The 20,186-nt window shown below is 36.2% G+C and overlaps 1 protein-coding gene across 2 annotated transcripts; it reads right to left on the reverse strand.

Annotated features, from left to right (window-relative positions):
* Positions 1-4,890: 4,890 nt before the first annotated feature.
* LOC107673101 (rho GTPase-activating protein 4-like) lies at positions 4,891-19,936 on the reverse strand. Of its 2 annotated transcripts, none has more exons than XM_016466568.1 (24): positions 19,645-19,936; positions 17,567-17,644; positions 16,986-17,157; positions 15,873-16,035; positions 15,565-15,627; positions 15,313-15,441; positions 14,066-14,194; positions 13,763-13,984; positions 13,589-13,690; positions 13,246-13,434; positions 11,438-11,522; positions 11,322-11,349; positions 10,206-10,302; positions 10,059-10,119; positions 9,887-9,964; positions 9,678-9,806; positions 8,537-8,642; positions 8,229-8,453; positions 8,003-8,067; positions 7,754-7,922; positions 7,181-7,279; positions 6,047-6,178; positions 5,878-5,944; positions 4,891-5,789 (listed from the first exon to the last, which is right to left on the reverse strand). In XM_016466568.1, the coding sequence occupies exons 2-24, from the start codon at positions 17,631-17,633 to the stop codon at positions 5,616-5,618; spliced, it is 2,751 nt and encodes a 916-aa protein (XP_016322054.1). In that variant the 5' UTR covers positions 17,634-17,644; positions 19,645-19,936; the 3' UTR covers positions 4,891-5,615. The 2 variants fall into 2 exon arrangements, with proteins under 2 accessions (XP_016322054.1, XP_016322053.1); XM_016466567.1 differs by having other exon boundaries at positions 17,567-17,657.
* Between the last annotated feature and the right edge of the window lie 250 nt (positions 19,937-20,186).

Below are 20,186 nucleotides of genomic sequence, written 5' to 3' on the forward strand. Positions count from 1 at the left end.
GTTCGGATAAAGAAATAAACTGCATCTTACAGATGCAGAGTACATTTTCAGCAAATTCTTAGGTGAATTAATCCTTTTAAAATACTGTAATCCTGTTGCTATGGCCAATTGTTTTGTATGCTGATACTTATTTATTTGGCTAGTTACATGCTGTAATTATACTTATACAGCCCCTCACATTTCAATAATTGGATTTTTTTTTTTTTGCAAAATGACAAAAAAGTGCTGTGAAAATTGTTCACAAAAACAATTTATAACACAAACAGACAATTCGTACTAAAACAAAATGTTTACTTCATGGAGGGATAGTAATTGGAACCTTCTGTGCTCACTTGCAAAACCAAAACTATGCCCTTAAAAGGGTATCCATCCCTCTGACATCACCATACGCACGTCTCTTTGGATTCCAGATTATACATAGAATCCTTTGAAATCAGTTTCCTCTGAGAACAGGAAATACAATGAAGACCTGTATTAAACTAATGTGAACTGCCGGGTAAGCTTTATCAAACACCGTTTACGTGGCAAAAAAATTAAAATAAATAAAGTACATCCATTTTGAAGTGCAAACCTGAAAGCCAGGGTCATGTGGGATAAATCTGGATCTCTAAAACATTCCTATGAATGAAACCATAATTTATTCTCATCCCGTAGGGTTTGTAAGACAGCTACGCAGGGCTTATTAATGGCTGTGGTTCAGGAGGACCACAGAAATCCTGCCAGTGTTGGATAGCGTTCTGTGTCCGAGGTCATTCATTAATTCAATGCTGTTTCTGGCAGTTTAAGAGATATAAATAAGGAGTATGTCTGGCGAGAGGTTGACACGCAGTGGCCGACCCTTCAGTGAAGAAGTAATTAGGTTCAAATATAAAATGAAACTTACAAAGAAAATCAATCAGATTTCTTATTATAGTAAAATATATCACTAAATAAACGGCATGAAGTGACAACAAAGAATGTAAGGTTTCAAAATAGTCCAGGAAAGACTGGAATTGCACTTTGTAATTTTCGTGTCGGAGTGATGGATTCTGAAATTTTCAATCCACATGGTAAGTGTTGTCCACAACGTTTTTTTTCCCATTTCGGAGCAAAAGCATCTGTGGAATTTCATATATAAATAATTATCTTTCTGACAGCAGAGTCCTTCAAAACTGAGTTTGGATTTTAGCAATTAAAGTTTACAGTTTTCATTATGAAGTATATTATTCTAGTTCTGTATCCCAAAACACAGCTGAGAAAACCACAGTATGATGAACAGGAAATAACAGAGTGAACTTCATGTAATATAAAACCTGAATGAAGACTATTGTCACATTCACCGATGCATGGATGTATACAACATTACAGAACACTCTGACTGAGCACTTCAGAGTTTCACTCTCCGTCAAGCGATCTGTGATATTTTTCAGTTCATTTGAATGGATGCGCAGCGCACCTGTGTTTGTGTATTTGGCGTAACGTAAACTCTAGTGTGAAGGCGCACGACTCGCCGTCTCTTTCTCTCACACGCGCAAAGAGCGAGAGTCTTACATAACATGCAGAATTGATGCGCTACATGTAAACGATATACTTTGTTGTATTTTCCTGTAAAAATAACAGAGTTCCTTTGGAATTTTTCAGCTCTTAAGAACTGCCGGGTTCTCCTGTAGTAGGCGGAACTAATGCGCAAACGACAATCTCATTGGCTGGCGCTCACCTATTATCGTCCCTGGTTCGTATAATAATATCTTAACAGTATTATTGTTCGTTTTTTTTTTTTTACAGGTACACTGAATGACCAAAAAAAGCACCAGCACCAGTCCTAAGTTCATGGTTACCAAGTTTTAATTCTAATTACTAAACTTCTATTATTAAATAATACTTGATTATCATGTTATAATGTTATGTTATTATAAAATGTTAAAATTGTAACATAAATGATCAAGTTTAGTTATTCTTATTTCTGGCACCGTTTTGGAGAGAAATGGGCTCTCATTTTAACCCATATCATGGTGTGTGATGCTGAACTATGAGTTTCTAATAGTGTTTGTATTTGCACTGTTCTAAACATTAATATATTATGTGCAACAACAGCATATGCTGTCTCAGTGGCCTTACACATGATTTTAAATCTATTTTTTCAAACTTTATGATTTAAATGGGGATGATTGTACTGAGAATAACTTTAATCTTTTCTTCAACTGAATACTGTTTCCGTGCTGTTTTGATGTATTTTAAAGAGTTGGCAGTCAAAATTAAAACTGCTGGATGAAAGATATTCTTCATTCTTTATGACAAATAAGATAATGTGAATTACGGAATGTACAACATTTTTAAAATGGATAAATTGCGGTGTACAGCGTTTATTATGAGGGGGTAGAATCCACAGCTCAGTACTCACTACTCAATACTCATGAGTACTTTTAAATAGGCTACTCTTTTACTCTTACTCAAGTAGTTTTTTTGGACAAGTACTTTTACTCTACTCGCACTAGATTTTTTGGAAGGTAATGGTACTTTTACTTGAGTATATTTTTTCAGTACTCTTTCCACCACTGAACATTATTACAAACAGCTGGTCTACATTAGCACTTGTATATAATTGTCGAGAGAGGGCTGGAAGGATAATAAACAAAGTAAGGATGTTTAAATCTGCTGCTGCTAAAATCATTTGCACACCAAATCAGATCATGCATGAAGATACAATATAGAATCAGCCTACGTAATAAAAAGCTGCTCAAAATAAGATTAGTCTGTACCCCATTGCATCTATTTATCTAGGAGCCTTTTATAAGAATGTTTTCCAGAATTTCTGCAAGGACCGCTTGTTTATTTTACAGTGCTGCATAAGCTTTGAGCATTACTCTCTAATAAGGATGAAATTACTTACACCTTGAGGTTCAGTTCACCTTAGGTCGCTCTGGCAGCTGGCCATGTTACTGGCACGCTGCTGGATACTGAGCAGACAAGAAACACATTTTTGAATGCCAGACATTGCATTCTGTTTAATAGCCTGTCTTGTTTGCACTTACAGTTAATTGCAAATAACTGTGTTATTTATAATAACAAGTGTTGTAGAATTATACAAAAGTTATGAATGGCCTATAAAGTTGATAAAAATGTCAAATGAAGACTACAGAGTTTGGAAAGTAGCCTATACTGTGGAATGAACTGGTCCAGTCCAGTGTTTTGTAACTTGTACCTTTTTTGCAGGCAATTATACTGTCGTTCTTATGGAAAGAAAAATGTTTCGGGTTTGTGTAATTATACGTTAGAAAAATGATCATTTTACGATATTATTGTTACTAAATCTTGAAGAAAATGCAACTTTGATGACTATGACTTTACTCATATTTGAAGAGTCTTACTGCCCTCAGGTGTTCATTAGTCAGAACTACAATCGAAAAGTAACAAATTAACTTTTTAAAAATCATCTGTTATTTACTAACGTGCACTTTACTAAAATATCAAGTATTGACATAAGATCAAAAACCGAATGAACAACATACGTACAATGTCACTATACAATATTGCAATGATTTGGCCTACATTTAGTGATTCAATAACTTGTTGCCTGAAGAAAAAACGCCTTTCTACATTTTTATGGTCATTACAGGGACAAGATAATTTCTGGCTGTTTATGGAAACATCTGAACAGGAGGACCCTTTGTCAGGACAGTCAAGAGCTCAGATCATTGACATCAGTGAAAATCAATATAAACATCAAAAGGAAATGAAAAAAAAAAAAGAAAATCTATAGATTGCTATTAGATAAAATATACAGGAAATGGTTGGACGACAGTATCTAGCCTATGGCCCAATGGTCTGCTGTATACCTACCATGTAGAGGCTGTAGATGATGTTTTGAACGCCTGGCGATTCTGTTCTTTTGACTGTCAGTTTTGCGTTTTTCAGTTTTCCTAATCCACGTGGCTGTGTAAGTAACCATTTGTTGAGCTTTTATCAAAATGCTTACAAATCGCTTCAAATTTATCTATCATTTTTTAAATGGGTCATATGATGCTACAGGCACTTTTACAAGTTGTTTGAACTGAAATGTGTGTACACAACCACCCTAAAATTAGAAAAATCCACCCAGTGTTTTTTTTTTAAATTTGCTCAAATCTTTACCCCTTTCTCAAATCGAGGCGATCTCAAATGCCTGTCTGTGTGACGTCACAAAACAGTCCCCTCCCACGACAGTTTGATTGACAGTAGAGTTTCAGCACAGACTGGACTGGCGTCTTACCTTAGACCCGCCCCGTCCCTGAGTGAGCTGTCATCAGTCCGCCATTGTTTCACCACCAGAGCAGATGTAGACAAGAATGACTCCTAAGCGATTGAGGTGTTCTGTTGTTGGATGTAATAATGAACATAGCAGTCCTGATTTACTCCTGACATCTGAGCCGCTGAAGAAGCAGTGGATTGCGTTTGTTTTTGAAGAGAGTGCGCCCCCGATCTACATAAATGCGTTTATGTTCGCGCGAATCATTCGTGATCCAGCTTCACCTACAGAAGAAGTGAGTATAAGGTTTTTTAATGAATCTTTGCAAATCGCCTTAACTAATAATGTGCTAATTAGCAAGTTTCATGATGAATGCTGCTAAAGTGAACAGTCTCTCAGGCAGGGTCAGCAGAGCTCATTAACATTTAAAGGAAAATGCTACAAAAACGCATGCTCTGAAAAGAGCTGTTTTTGACAGGGTAAAAAAAGGTGTTTTTTACACGACCACTGAGAAATTTTAACCAAACTATGTTACAGACTTTTCATTAAGACCCTAAAGAATATCAACTTGTGGAAAATGGGCATCCCATGACCCCTTTAATATTAACACTGGGCACTGTGGTACCGCAAAATGATTCACATACAAGCGCATCAATAAAGACTTAACGGGCTGTAATACAGTGTACATTTTTATATAAAAATAACAAAATGTTATCAATGGGACAGTGCAAAAATTCTGAATTTAAAACCATGAATTTACATCACCCAAATACACTTTCAGAAATCTATAATAATGATTTACATTTTAGAGTTGTCGGGACAGATTTTGCGGGAAATTGCTTACATAGGTCTACCACATTTGCAAGATTGTATCAAGTTATATCCGTACACAAAGAAAAGTAGCTCTGGCTGTGGGTAGCAGCTTAAAGTTTGGTGCTAATGAGAAAACTTGATCATCGATTGTTCACATGTTTTATACACTTCTGGACACTTTTTTTGTTTTATGGTTTAAAGAGATTGTCACAATATCTCAGGACTGTTAGTTATATCTTTTCAGTTGGAGGTGTGGTGCTGTGTGGCGTTTTAAATTTCTTACACAGTTTTCACATTATAAATTAAAAATAATGATCAAATTAAAAAGTAAAAAAAAACAGTTGCTTGTTACAACAAAGTGTCTTAAGAAAATTAAAATGGCAACTTAATGTACATAATATTACTGTCACAACACACATTTAAATCTAAAAAAAATTCACATATTGAATTAAAAGTGCCTCTTAAACCCACCGTTTTAAACTGTACCAAAAAAAAAACAAAACACAGAGAATGCAGCTCTCACTCAAACTGATGTTTCACCTAAATTTTCTTGTGTTTCTGACTTTGGTTAAACAGTTTTCCCCTTGTTCTTTTTTATTTAGTCTGTATGGTTAGCTGATCTAAATAAACCCTTTCCTTTCCATCCTGATCCTTTGTTTGGAGGCGTTTGCACAGAGGAGGTGATCTCTGAGGATGCAGATGTGTTTTGATCTGGGGAAGATTGGCGAATGAGGAGCTCCTTAAACACTGAGTGCATCATGTGATGCACATCCTGCAAGATAGTATTGACAAATATACAATTTAATAAAGGGAGGGCGGAGAACTCATTAGGATTATAAATGAGATTTAAATGTCCTGACCTTATCCACTTCTGTTGAGTATTCCTCTCCGCTTCCTCCGTCGGCAGTGGATCGTCTCATTTGAGGGCTGTGAAAGTTATACATTTACTGATTTTAACATTATTCTGTAGATAATAATCTCTGATATTAAAATCTCTGTAAAAAGCAAGTAAACAGTCTAATTACACACTCAAATGTTTTCCGCAGAGCTCCTGGAGAATTTCCTGGCTGTGCATATTGTCCTGTGGGTATTTCTAATGAAGTCTTTCCAGAAGTGACATGACTTGCCCCGACTCCCGCTTTGTCACTTGTAACCTTGAGCCTGGAAAAAGAATACAGCAGAATGATTAAGTTTAGCTAGTTACTGAGTCATTGGTGATCATTATGCAGTAAGACTGAAGTTCTATTCTTTGATCATCATTATGTAGTAAGAATGGGGTTCACATAAAGTTCACTTAGATTACACGCTTGTTTCTTTCCTGTTTTATATGGACAGTGTACAAGTCACATGCTAAACAGAATAGATTACAATTAGGCTCCAGAAGTAAAAAATTTCACATTCATTTTCTCCACATTTCTCTATGATTACACTAAATTAAAAACCTTTAAAGACGACCTACTATGAGCTATGGGGTTGTTAATCTATGGTGTATGCTTTTGTTTAAGCCAGTATACATTATTTCAACTTATTTTTTAAACAATTGTATTTCAACAGCTGATTCCCTGGTGAAAAACTACAATACCCCTGATTCTGCAAAAAATCTCCACCAATCAGAAAATCGAAACAATCAAATTGTGCCAAATCAATAAATCAAACTCCCTACACTCTCAAACTACTTAAATGTTTATCTACTATATTTGCACATTTTGCAATAAACATAATATGTATTGTTCAAATATACATAATAAATATATTTTTAATTGGATTGTCATTCACAATGCTTCATGGGGCTGTAGTTCTTTCCCTCATTAAAGCCATTAAGTTCACAGTCTTGTACCTTTGTCTTTTTGTTTGATTTTACAAAGACTTTTTTTTTTTTAAATCAGAGTTTGTAATGTTGTAATTCACCTCACAGCTGGCTGGTTTGGTTCACTGCTTATAATGCTTTAACAAAGACTTAAAAAATCCCTAAGGTAAAAAGGAATAGAAAAACCAAGGAATCAAGGCCACTGAAAAAGTGGATGGCACTTTGGCACTCTGTATAATAAAGCTTTTTTAAGAATAACTACCATGTGGTTGTACTAGGACAAAAAAACTCCACATGGCTCTATAGTTCATGTCTTTACATTCGGCAGTTCTCATGAAACAATCGGAGTGCTTTACCGTGTACTTTGCTCTGCTTTCTGCTCTTCCTCTGTCTGCTGTCTGCCACTGCTGGATTTCAAAGTTTCCTTCCCCTTCTGATCTTGGCCTCCATCCATGCTAACCAACATAGAGGGAGAGGATTGAGAAGTGTTAGGACACTCCAGACTGTGGTTGGTAGTAACTGATTGTGGCATTGACTCAATAGTGATGCAATTCCTGAGTCACATTTTATTAGTATTTTAAATCAATAAGTCCTCTAAATGCCTTTAATTTGTATAACACCCAATACAATAATGAAACTCAAAAAGACAATGACATAAATGGGTGTACATATGCATTGATTATGGACAATCAAGCAAAAAAAGAAGTGAAATCAATAAGCAGTTTCCTCAGCTGACCATTTGCAAAGATCTGCCCCCTTGGTTACTGTTGTTCATTCAGACTAGCTTTACAGAATGTCCCATATGAATTTTAGTAAAATGTGCTCATATATTTATTGTACATTATACTTATAAGAAGTGTAGCACTGCAAAGCATTTTATCTGCCATTTTTCTTTTATGAATGTGGCTATCCAAGAGATGAAAACCTACCACGACACACTGATATATTTATTTGGGATGAGACCCTTTGTCCCATTAGCCTCCCCTCTCCACCAATCAGAGGAGGCTTTGCTATGTAGGATGAGACGGTCTCCGTGTTTAAAGGACAGCTCAGATGAAGAACGACCTGTGTAGTCGAATAAGGCTACTCCCTGCAGCCCTGTACATCAAAACAGACCATAAGGAATTAGTTAAGTTCTGCTAGTCCAAATATTGATAAGTAAAGCATGTCAACTGTACCGTCTTTTGCTTCTTTCATTTGCGATTGCTCCGATTCTCCATCTCCTTCCTCTGCTACAGCCTCACTGTAGACATGAGAAATATCAAGTCACGTTAATTTTATTTGTATAACGCTTTTCACAATACACATCATTTCAAAGCAGCTTTACCAACAATCATGTTTATGTTAGCACATATTCTTAGTATGTATGTACAGTACACGACAAAGACGGAGCTTAATTCTTACCAGTCGTCTTCTTCTAATGTCATGCACTTTTCATACACTGGCCCAGGCAATTCATTCTGGCTAGGGAAGATGCTCTCGTGTTGGATAATGATGCTCTTGACCAGTGAGTTGATGCGCTGAAGCTCTGCTGCATCGCCGTTGTTTAGCCCCCTCACCAGACTGGGACCAAAACACACTGCCAGGTTATAGGGCTGCATCATATTCTCGTCACTGTACTGGGAGACACTTTAGACACACGTACAGACATTCAGATCTGGGTTTTTGTGATTGATAAAGGGCAAAACCCAATGACACCTTATAATACTTACTGGTGAAGGAATGCAAAAAGATATCTAATTACAATGATGAGCGATGTAGGATATGAGGAGATGACACACTTCAGCTGAGATACCTTTTTTGTCTCGTCATCTATTTCTGTAAGGGAGGTAAAGTTAAAGACTCCATAAAATTAGATCATTGCTGTTACGACTAGAAGATGACAAAAATAAACTTTTAGCAGATGTGCATTTAAAATGGTCAGCTTTTTTCTTTGACCAAAAATATTGACTTTTGTCCAATAAAATGCTCTCTAAAATAAGAATCAACTACCAATAGGCAATAGCTAAATCAATAATGGCAAAATCAGTCATATTTAGAAAAATAAAGGTAGTAGTACTTAAAATAAAAATAAGTATAAAATATTACTAGCAATATATATTCACAATAAATTTTTTTTATATCTAAAAAAATATTTTTCTATTCTTTTCCAGTATGGAAAACAAAGAATGATTTATAATTATTGAAAAGTTTTTTTTATGTAACTACCAATCAAAAGCTTGTTGTCAGTAAGATTTTTTTCTTATGCTCACCAAGGCTGCATGTATTATAAATATACAGTAAAAACAGTAATATTGTGAAATATTATTTCAATTTAAAATAACTGTTTTCTATTTTCTATTTTAATATAATTTAAAATATATTTTTTTCAAAAGCTGATCCTTCAGAAATCATTCTAATATGCTGATTTGCTGCTCAAGAAACCTTTCTTATTATCAATGTTGAAAAAAGATGTTCTACTTAATATGTTTATGAATTTTTTTCATTGATGAATAGAAAGTAAAAAAAACTTTTAAACAATTATTTGAAATAGAAATCTTTTGTAACATTATACATGTCTTTACTGTCACTTTTGATCAATTTAATGCATCCTTGCCAAATAAACATTAATTTGTTTATAAATAAATCTTAGTCTCATAAAATCTACAGGTAATGTACGCCATAAAGCAATTTTGCTGGATTTTTAAGCAGGCACTGAATAGATGTAAACTAAAGCCTACTGGCTAACTAAAAATCAGCCTTGCAACATGTCCTGCCCAAACTTCCTGTTTAAATAGAAAATCTTATCACAGGAAAGATAACATACACACAGTCAACATACAAGCACATGATAGTGTGGTAAAATGCTCTTACGCCCACATTCCATCAGCTGCTCATAACTGTCCTCAGGAAACAGGGGTTTCTCTAGTCCTCTAAAATAAAGTTTCAGCACTCCAGCCACAGAGTCCATGTCACACCCCACATCAGCGAGTGGGTCATCGCCTACGAATTAATACGCAAATCACAGCCTATTACTAATGCTCAGAGAAAGGGAGGAGAATATCAGCACCCAATGCACATACCTTTCTCAAACGCATCCTTCAGCTGATTCACCACCATCTGAGATCCTGGCACTCTGAACAATCCCTCATGATGTAAACCTCACCAGAGAAAAAACAGTGAATAGCTTAGAAAACCAATGATTAAGATGGAAAGAATGGTAGAAAGAGGCATTATCTACTGACTTAGATTTACCATTGAGGTTGATGAACCGAATGCAGCTCTCCACCACTGCAGGAATGAGCTGTCCCGATGCCTAATGGGGAGGAAACACAAAGTGAGTCAGTTGCCTTCAACTGTTTTGAGTGAATCCAGAACACTTCCTGAATCAGAGAAATTTACTTGGATGTATGATAGTAGATCCCCATTGAAAAGCTTCTGGCTGATCTGGGCACCAGGGTAACTCTTTTTGTGACGCACAGATCTTTTGGAGCGTGTTCTAAATAAACAGAAATGTTTAATTATAGTCATCACTGCTCTTGTTAAAGGGGTGGTTGATTGCGATTTCACTTTTTTTAACGTTAGTTAGTGTGTAATGTTGCTGTTTGAGCATAAACAATATCTGCAAAGTTACGAAGCTGAAAGTTCAATGCAAACGGAGATATCATCTTTGAAAATTCTGGCAATTTAATGCCTACAAAAACGGCTGGTAGGGACTACAACGAGGTACTTCCTGGGTTCGTGACATCACAAACCCAGATAAACCCCGCCCTCGGGAAAAAGTAGCAAAGGGAGCGAGGCCATGCAGCGCTGCTTTAGAGAAGAGGAAGAGAAAACTACAGGTGCATGTAAAAATCTGTTCATATATGAATCGCGATTCTGTCTTCTAACGATTCTAATGGATTCACAAGTTTCAAAATCAATGTTCTAAAACCGTATATTAAAAGCTAACATAAGCAGTAGCATTTACACATAGCATATCTAGAAGAATGCGACAACAACAAACAAAAAACATAGGCCTTCCATTAAAAGCCATGTTTGCACAGGTTCTGCACGATCCTCTTCAATATTATCCTCTGCTTCTCAATCGGGCTCAAACTGATAAGCGATATTAACGACGCCGTTGTTTACAATACAACCGGAGCACATGCTGCTGAGGTGAGGGGCGGGACATTTAGACACGCACTAGAGGCAGTTTAGCCAATCACAACACACTTGGCTAGCTAACCAATCAGAGCCCAACGCCTATTACTGAGTGCGGGGCTTCTTAAAAACAGGAAAAGATCAGCCTGTTTCTCAGAGAAGGGACAGAGCGGTGTGGAATAAAGGTAAATAATGTGAAAAATAATGCGTTTTTTTAAAAAACTAAGCATTAACACATGTTAGACTGCACCCCATAAACACAATCAAGCCTAGAAAAAAAACAGTGAACCACCCCTTTAACCCAATAAAATGTAGGAATATTGCCAAATGTTTTGACATAGAAAATATATCTATTTTAAGCCTTAGTTTCCTTACCTGGAATGGTTACTGGCACCACTTTCAGCTGATAAGAAAAAGAACCAGGAGAACAAAATTGAAGACATTTTTTTTCATTGCAACAATTTCTGTAAAAATAGGAGACATTATTCCACCTTTCTGAATGGCAACCTTAAGCAGGTCATGTTTGGCCTCCAGTTTTGATATTAAATAGCTGTTACATAGATGGTCCCTGACTTTCTGCAATATAAAGTCACATGAAATAGAAAATGTCAGACAAAAACAGCAATAGAGACTCACTGGTCAAGTAGTACTACTACTACTACTACTTCTACTACTGACTATATAAATATATAAACATTATAAAAATATAATAGTTAACATATTATTATTATTTGTTTAATATATATATTCTCAATGGAGATCAAAATTAGAGAACAATCTATAAATACTTTTTTTTTTTCTGAAATATTGTTACTCTTCATATCTCAAAATTTGAAGGAATATTAGCTGTAGGTATACCACTGTTCCACTAACATGTGACATGTACAACTCTCAGAAATTAGTAGGAAGTGTAGTGGCCTTTGCTTTGAATGACTTCAGCACATCTGCGGCCGCAGGACATAAGTAGTTTCTCACACTGCTCTGGTGTGATCTTGCTCCGCTCTTCATCTAGTCTCTTATAGTTTGGTGACTGTAGTGGGTTTCTTAGCCATAATTTTGTCACCAAGGATTTTCCAGAGATTTTGAGTCAGGTTTAGATCAGGACTCTGGGCCGGCCATTTCATTATTTCAGTGTTCTGAGCTTCAAGGAACTGCTTTACCCGTTTTGCAGTGATGCTTGCAGGGAAGGAACTGCATGCTGCTGCAAGAGGTTCTGATAAAAACTGCATTTACTCTGCAATGTAGCTGTAAAAGAGGCCCAACGCCTGCTGCAGAAAACATCCCCCAAACCATGACACTTCCTCCACCTTTCGCTGACTTCTCTATGCCCTTGGGCTTCAGTCTTTCCCCAGTTTGACACTGAACAAAATGTTTCCCATCAGACCCAAATAAATTAAACTTGCCCTCATCACTAAAGTGAACCTTGGACCAGTTCTCCTCTCTCTACACAACATGCTCCTAAGCAAAGGTGAGCTTAGCCTTTTGATTCTTTCTGCTGATGAGAGGCTTGGTCACTGCAGAGTGCACTTTCAGTCCGACTTCTCTTAAACATGTCGAGACAGATCCATACCCTGTTCAGCGATGAACTGGCAAGCAATTCTAGCTGCAGTGCTGAACCAGTTCCCCATTGAGATTCTCCATATTGTACTGTCTTCTCATTCATTTGCCTTACATGGACAACCAGCCTTTTTAGGTGACTTGAATGAATTAGTGTCATTCTAAACCTGCAATATTCGAGAAATCCCAGATTTGGAATGACCAACTTCTCTTGCAATGGCTGAAAAGGTCATCCCTTTGGCCTTCGTCTGGACATCCTCCTGTCACAGGTTTTCAGTCATTTTAGAGCACTAGGTGCCAGATTAACACCAATAACTTATAGGTATCTGTAAGTGTTCTCTGATTTTGATCAGAGTTCTTTTTCAAATATCTCATTTCAGTTTTTTGTACTGTGCATCAGAATACAATTAATTTATGAAATATGCTTAAAAATGACCCTTCTACTTGTGTTGGGAAAACTTCAAACAGGACTAAGCAGTGACCTTGAAATTTAGGAAATTGTAGGTTCTCTAGTTTTGATCTCCACTGTATATATCTATATCTATTTATATACTGTATATTATCTATATATATATTATGTTGAAAAGCATTTTGAAAAAATATTTTTGTTGGAAACCATGATGCATTTTTTTCTGGATTCTTTGATGAATAGAAAGTTTAAAACAACAGTATTTAAAAATGTCATTTAATATATTAAATATTTAGTAATAATAATAATTTATTTAAAAAAATGTATGATTACCGAGAAGTACAAAATCTCAGTGTCCGGAAGGCTGGCTCTACGTTTCAGCTGATAGGTCTTACTGACTGATATATCACTGTTCCCCTCTGGTGATGATGAGCAACTAGGAAAGTCTGGGGTAGATCCAAAGGTGTCCTCGACAATACCATCCAACATGGAAGACTGAGCTGACTGAAGTAACTTGCCAGACTGCAATAAATTGTAAGCATATTCATGTTTAGGCAAACAGACTCATTAGATTTATGAGTACACAAAGATACAGCATTCATTCCTCCAAATATCCCTACATCTATTCTATTTTTTTAGTAGTAGTGCCGCATGTGATGCTTTGGGGTTTATGTACCTCCTCAACATCTGTGGTGACTGAAGACAGCCTGGACTGCAGCTGCTGGAAGCGAGTCACCAGCTCGCCCATCATCTCACACTTTGCCGACACCTCAACCACCTGAAAGAGGATACATACAAAAGCAACCACACATTTCTCCACTTATACAGACACATTTTATCAATCTGGTACCTGGTCGCCTTCGTAGGGTTGGTACTGAAAGCGGAGGGGCAGGCAAAAGGCTGAGATGTTGGCCTGCATGAGAGTGTCTCTGTCCTGGTTCTGGTTCAGTTCTGACACAGTTGTGTCCAATTGCTGCATCCCAGTGCTCAAGTTCTGCTGGGCCCATTGGCGACTGGCCAGGTAAAAACGAAACACCTTGGATATGGACTGGTGGTAACCCAGATCACAGCACTGAGAGAGCATGCAATGAGAGGTTGAGTTAAACCTGCTCAGTATTGAAACCTGATTATATAGACAATGTAATGCACTCACATCTATGAGAGTGGAGAGATCCTGAAGGTAATATTTGTTCATGCATGCATTTGCCGCAGCTAAGTTGAGGAGGTAGTCATTGCGTGCTTTTGTGCTCTTTAGCTGAATCTCCTGAACTTTACTTTGCCTCTGTGCACACATAAAGTGGTGAGATGTAACCTCAGATGTTACTGGAACAATCACTTATCCACACACATTCAGTGAGTCACATGTCAAATCACACAAGATGACCACAATAACCAACCGCTATGATCTATTGTCTGCCAATCATATGCAGCGAACACTTGCCCCACATCACTCTGCACAGTGGAGGATGCAGCCCGTTCTTGCAAGCAAAACACTGTAACAGTGTCTTTTGCATCCTTTGATTCTGTCACCAGTCAATTTTTTTTTTGTGGCATAATGTTGATTAACATAATTTTGACACATTCGTAATGTTCTTTAAACACACCATCAACAAAATAATAAAATAATAACATAGGAATGAAATAACTATAATGAGGGAATGAATTCATAATTTGTGGCCACAATTTCTTGTTTTATTCTATTTCATGGTTTCCACAAAATTATTGAGCAGAACAACTTTTCAACTCTTTTTTTTAACATTGATAATAACAAGAAATGTTAAATATTGAGCACCAAATCAGAATATTATAATGATTTCTGAAGGACCATGTGACACTGAAGACTAGAATAATGGCTGCAAAAAATTTGGCTTTGCCATCACAGGAATAAATTACACCTTAAAATACAGTGAAATAGAAAACAATTATTTTAAATTGTATAATAATAATATTTCACAACATTCCTTTTTTCTTACTTTATTTTTGATTAAATGCATAAGTGAGTATAAGAAATAGTGACTTCTTTCAAAAACTATATAACCTAACCTAGCTTTTGAATGGTAACATATAAAATTTAAAGAGCGAGAGAGAGAGAGAGAGAGAGAGAGAGAGAGAGAGAGAGAGAGAGAATTATATAATAATTACATTATTACATATTACTTATTTACAATCTCACTGCCTGCCATGATGATCAGGTCTGGGTGATGATTGAAAATGTATTTTTTAAGATATATTAGAGAATTATATAATATGTGGGAAATTCTCTCTCTTTTTTTTTTGGGGTAATCAACATTATGCCACAAGTTGATTGAGCTTAACTTGTACTAAACCTTAAATATATTTTAATTATAACCATTTAATTCACAACTATTCCATATTTAGGTATTAAAAAGGGAGATATACTTTCTCTATTTGTCTTTCCATCTTTTTAGAAGCACTTTGCTTCTGCTTTTCCTCCAGTCTGACTGCCTCCTTTAGTTTGCTTTCTGCAGACAGGAACTCAGTGTAGTATTGGGAATATGTCTTCAAGGCCTGGTTTTCAACAAAAATAGGAATGAGGTTTGCAGTGACATTTTACAATCTATTAAACACAAGTAAAAATTGTTTCTGAAAGAAAAATGTGGCTCGATGAGAGGAATGTGGGGTTAAGCTCACCGTATGAAGTTCTGTGGTAACCTTCAGAAGTCCATCCTGTAACTGGGTGCAAATGTCTCTGCTCTGAAAATATAAATGATAATTTTAGCAACTTTGTATTACAATGTCAGGCGAGTGGCAGGTGACTATGTCAAAGGTGTTTCTGTGCACTGTTTGCAAAGTGTCAGTGCAAAGGAAGCCACATGTTTATACGGGGGCATGTTTGCTCCTTCGAGTGTGTGGGTGTTTGTTTTTGCAAATGTGGAAGGATATGAAAATGTGTGTGTGAGCGAGATGGTGTGTGTGTGTGTGTGATGGTGGGTGTGTACCCGTTTGGCCAGGCGTTGGGCATGTTCAACACAGTGTGAAAGCTGTTGAGGCAGAGTGTTGCTGTAGCTGTCACTCAAGAAACTGTGATCTCTGCTCTCCTGACGTGTTTGCATCAACAACACCTGCCAGCAGTTAACCACTGACTGATGGCTGGGCTCCTTCCTGAGGGGCATAGAAACAGAGAACTGAGTTATAAAGTTCCTGGTAAGCAACAGATACATATCTATATATAAACAGCAGTTTTTTTTTCCTAAAACCAAATATATACACTACTGTTTAAAGTTTGAGTTCAGTAAGATTTTTTATTTTTTTAAATTTTTTTTTAAAGAAATTAATAGTTTTATTGAGAAAGGATGCATTAAATTGATCAAAGTAACAGAAAAATCATTTATAATGTTACAAAAGGTTTGTAATTCAAATAAATGCTGGAGTTTCAATAGGAAAAAAGTTACTTTAAATTGTAATAATAATTCACAAAATCACAAATTTTACTGTATTTTTAAACAAATAAATGCAGACTTGGTGAACATATAAGATTTCTGTCAAAAACATTTAGTAACACTTTACAATAATTTGTTAATATTGGCTAATGCATTAACTAACAATTAGAAATACAATTGTTACGGTATTTTTTTAAATTTTTGTTAATGTTAGTTAATAAAAATGCAACCATTTATTCTTAGTTCAGGTACATTAAAAAATATTAACAGATACAACTTTTGATTTTAATAATGTATTACTAGATGTTGAAATTAACATTAACTAAGATTAACAAATGCTTTAAAAGTATTTTTCATTGTTAATGTTAACTAATGTAAGCTAAGTTAACAAATTGAACCTTATTGTTAAGTGTTACCAAACTTTCTAACCGACCCCAAATTTTTGATAGGTAGTATATATAGAATTATATATATATATATATATATATATAATATGTTATTGTGCCATTTTTGCTTGCTATGTTTGGGGTATCTGTCTTTAAAATAAATTGCTTTTTAAGGGTGGCATAAGTGGCCACTTTTTGTTTTTAACTGTATATACAGATTCTTCACAGGTTAAGAACACTTTTTCATGCATTAATGGTGATTTTTTTTTTCTTTTTATATCCTCACTTCCTGGTTCTGGAGGAGAACCTGTCACACAGTTTGTCCAGTGAGCGGGCGTACTCCCCCTCAATCTCGCCTCGTCTGCGCAAAAAATCGATCAGATCTTGGAACACCTGAGTCTTCTGCTCCACCTGACCATCAAATATCCTCAACTGCTCCGCCAGCTGCAAACGCACCTCTAGTGGAGAGAAAGAGAGAGCGCGCGATTATATTTCTATAGTTCCTCTCTGTTAATCTGTTTCATTTGACAGGTGTCAAATAACAGTTAACTGGAACATGTTGACTTCACAAAGTTTAACAAGACGGATGGCGATAGACAGATAGATAGATAGATAGATAGATTTCAACATTTACAAATTGTATCTGTTAATATTATTTAATGCACCTGAGCTAACATGAACCAAGTATGAGCAGTTGTATTTTCATTAACTAACGTCAACACAGATTAATAAATTGGTTATCTGTGATTTTGGAAGCACATACAAAACTTGCAACAGAACGAAATTGGAAAGGAATCAGTTTTGGCTTCCATTGCTTTCCAATGCTCAGAAATCTTAAAGGGTATTCAGTGTTAGGACGTCCGTTACCTTTAATCTGTGTATCATAGTCCGCTGTCCCCACTCTGTCCCTCCTCAGTTTGACATGGGACGACATTGTAGCTCCAGCTAAGTGAATGAACTGAAGCCATGTAGAACTTTAAAGAATATACTTGAAAAAGATTTTCATTAGCACTTCATGCTTTTAATTTTATATTTTGACCCATTTTGACCAATCTATATGACCCACAGAAATGAGAAACATGTACATTGACTTTTAATGCAGACTTTACATTCATATTATCATTTCATCCATTTTAGTGCCAAGATCAATCAAGGTCAAACTCGTACTCAGATTTCTTTGGCTTTAAGTTCATTTGGACTATAACAATAACTCAACTTGATTTGTACACCTACAATACCACAAGTCCTGAGGCAATCAACCATTGTGTACAATAATTAATTTGCAGTCTAGAAGACTATAAACACTCTCATCATTTAACATCATATAAAATGCCTTGTATAATATATTCAGATTCAAAAGAAATTGAGAATAAGCATATACACATATATATATATATATATATATACATAGACAGTAGGGAAATACACTGAGGTCAGACATAATACACACATTACACACATTCACCTGCTGTGACACATCCACACATATCTCGTAGCCAGTGCTGCTGTCTGTCCCTATCCTAATATTATCTTTATTTGTTCCGCTTCAGTCATGGCTGTAAAGTTCTTTATGATATTTGTGAATTTGTTCATGTATAGGTCTCTTATTGATTTAAATTGGTAATTGGTGAAGGAGAAAGTGCACCTCTGCCTCGATCTCTCCTGTCTCACATGTGAGCACACACACTTTGCTCTCTGGGTAACCAGCTCTTTTTGTGTCTGCTGGTCTCAATGGCTAGACTGTGCTCACTGAGCCTGTACTTGGTCAGGATCTGTGTCTGCTTTGTGTCTCGGACACTCTAGAGATATTCTTCCAATTCATAATTTGAATTTATAGTTCGATAGAGTTGTAATTTACTTTGTGTTTTTTCTTGATCCCAATGTTCCAGATATATATTTTTAGATTGTTTGATTATTCTATTTGTTTTGAGATTGGTTAGTGTTAGTAGAGAGTCAGGTTAAGTCTCTGAACCAGCTGACTTAGGGGACTTATTTCACACACAAACACACAGTCTGGTCAGCCATCCTTGTAGGGACTCTCCATAGGCATAATGGTTTTTATACTGTACAAACCATATTTTCTATCACCCTACACCTAAACCTACCCCTCACAGGAAACTTTCTGCATTTTTACTTTCTCAAAAAAAGTAATTCTGTATGATTTATAAGCTTTTGTACCTATGGGGACCTCAATTTAGGTCCCCACCGTGACACGAGTCCCCATGAGTCTGTGTGTATTCAGGTTTAAGTCCCCACCAGGATATATAAACCAACCAACCCCACACACACACACACACACACACACACACACACACCAGGAGTGTCATCATTCAACATGTCACAGCAGTTGTTCTGCAGTGACCTACAGTACAGTGGATGTACAGTGCACTTTTCAATTGTAGTGAACAAATTGCACATCTAGGGAGTCAAAAAAGGGGAAGGTAGCAGACTTCCTGTGTTAAGAGCAAATCAGACGGCAGCAGCACACTCTCACCATGAGTCATGACAACAGGCCACCCCCTAAGACTCTCTCCTTCTATCATTCTTCACAGAAACTTCCCCATTTACATCTCATGAAAGTAACTAAACGTTCACCGAAATAATTGATTTCAGATCTCCAAATGTTATAAGACATATTCAGGAATTAAGCATGCATGTTTCCCAACAACAAGCCAATTTTAATCACTTTTCTTGGCATAAGATTTATCTCCATCTACTCCTGCTGACTTAGGATAAAACTCTGTTTTTCAGAATATTATTTTCCGAGGAAGTTACTTTAGCAATATGTGTGAAAAAATATGTTTAATATGCATTATGAATTATAAAAGTAATGTATGAAAACTGATCAAATAACACATGCAAACTGATAACTACAAAATAAATTACATAATAAAACAACAAAATCATGCTATTTTTGTTTTTCTAAGTAAACCCACAACACTTACCTTAGTAATTCCAGCAGATGTTCACACTGGTATTCTCAATATATCCTCTTATACAGCTTCCACACTCCCTTAGTATCGCTTGTCCAAACCAAAGCCCTGAGAAACCGTCTTTCTATCGCACACAAGCACTGTGAGATACAGAGAAAGACAAGACCATTCTCCTCCTTCCTCACTCTGTCACTGTGTGCTGACAGTAAGTGTACTGAATACTGTGTAAAACCTCAATTCACTGGCCCCTCCTCCCTCACCGTGCTTTCTCACTTTCACAAACACTATCTTTTCAATTTGGATTCAAGCAGCCATTTATCTGACATGCTTTATTTGGAGTTATATGCCTCAGTAATGGCTATTTATGTCTGCCTGTTTAGACATCGAAAAGGCCTGATGTCTTTCTGAAAGTAAGTGGCAGTTTCCATTGAAGATCTTCCCACACAGGTCGACAATAATAAGGTCGAAACAAACATAGGTAGTGGAAAACGCTTTGATTCTGATGCATCTAAATTGATAGCTGCTTTGACCCCAAAATAAGCATTATGACCTTT

Source organism: Sinocyclocheilus anshuiensis, unplaced genomic scaffold (genome assembly GCF_001515605.1).
Source record: "Sinocyclocheilus anshuiensis isolate Anshui unplaced genomic scaffold, SAMN03320099.WGS_v1.1 scaffold364, whole genome shotgun sequence".
Lineage (NCBI taxonomy): Eukaryota > Metazoa > Chordata > Actinopteri > Cypriniformes > Cyprinidae > Sinocyclocheilus > Sinocyclocheilus anshuiensis.

Excerpts from the sequence above, each read along its gene's own strand:
- LOC107673101 (XM_016466568.1), bottom strand. The coding sequence starts at position 17,633 with ATGTCGTCCCATGTCAAACTGAGGAGGGACAGAGTGGGGACAGCGGAC. Across the intron at positions 11,350-11,437 it reads TAAGGTTGCCATTCAGAAAG|CTGAAAGTGGTGCCAGTAAC; the intron begins GTGGAATAATGT and ends TTTTCTTATCAG. Across the intron at positions 9,807-9,886 it reads GAAGGATGCGTTTGAGAAAG|GCGATGACCCACTCGCTGAT; the intron begins GTATGTGCATTG and ends ATTAATTCGTAG.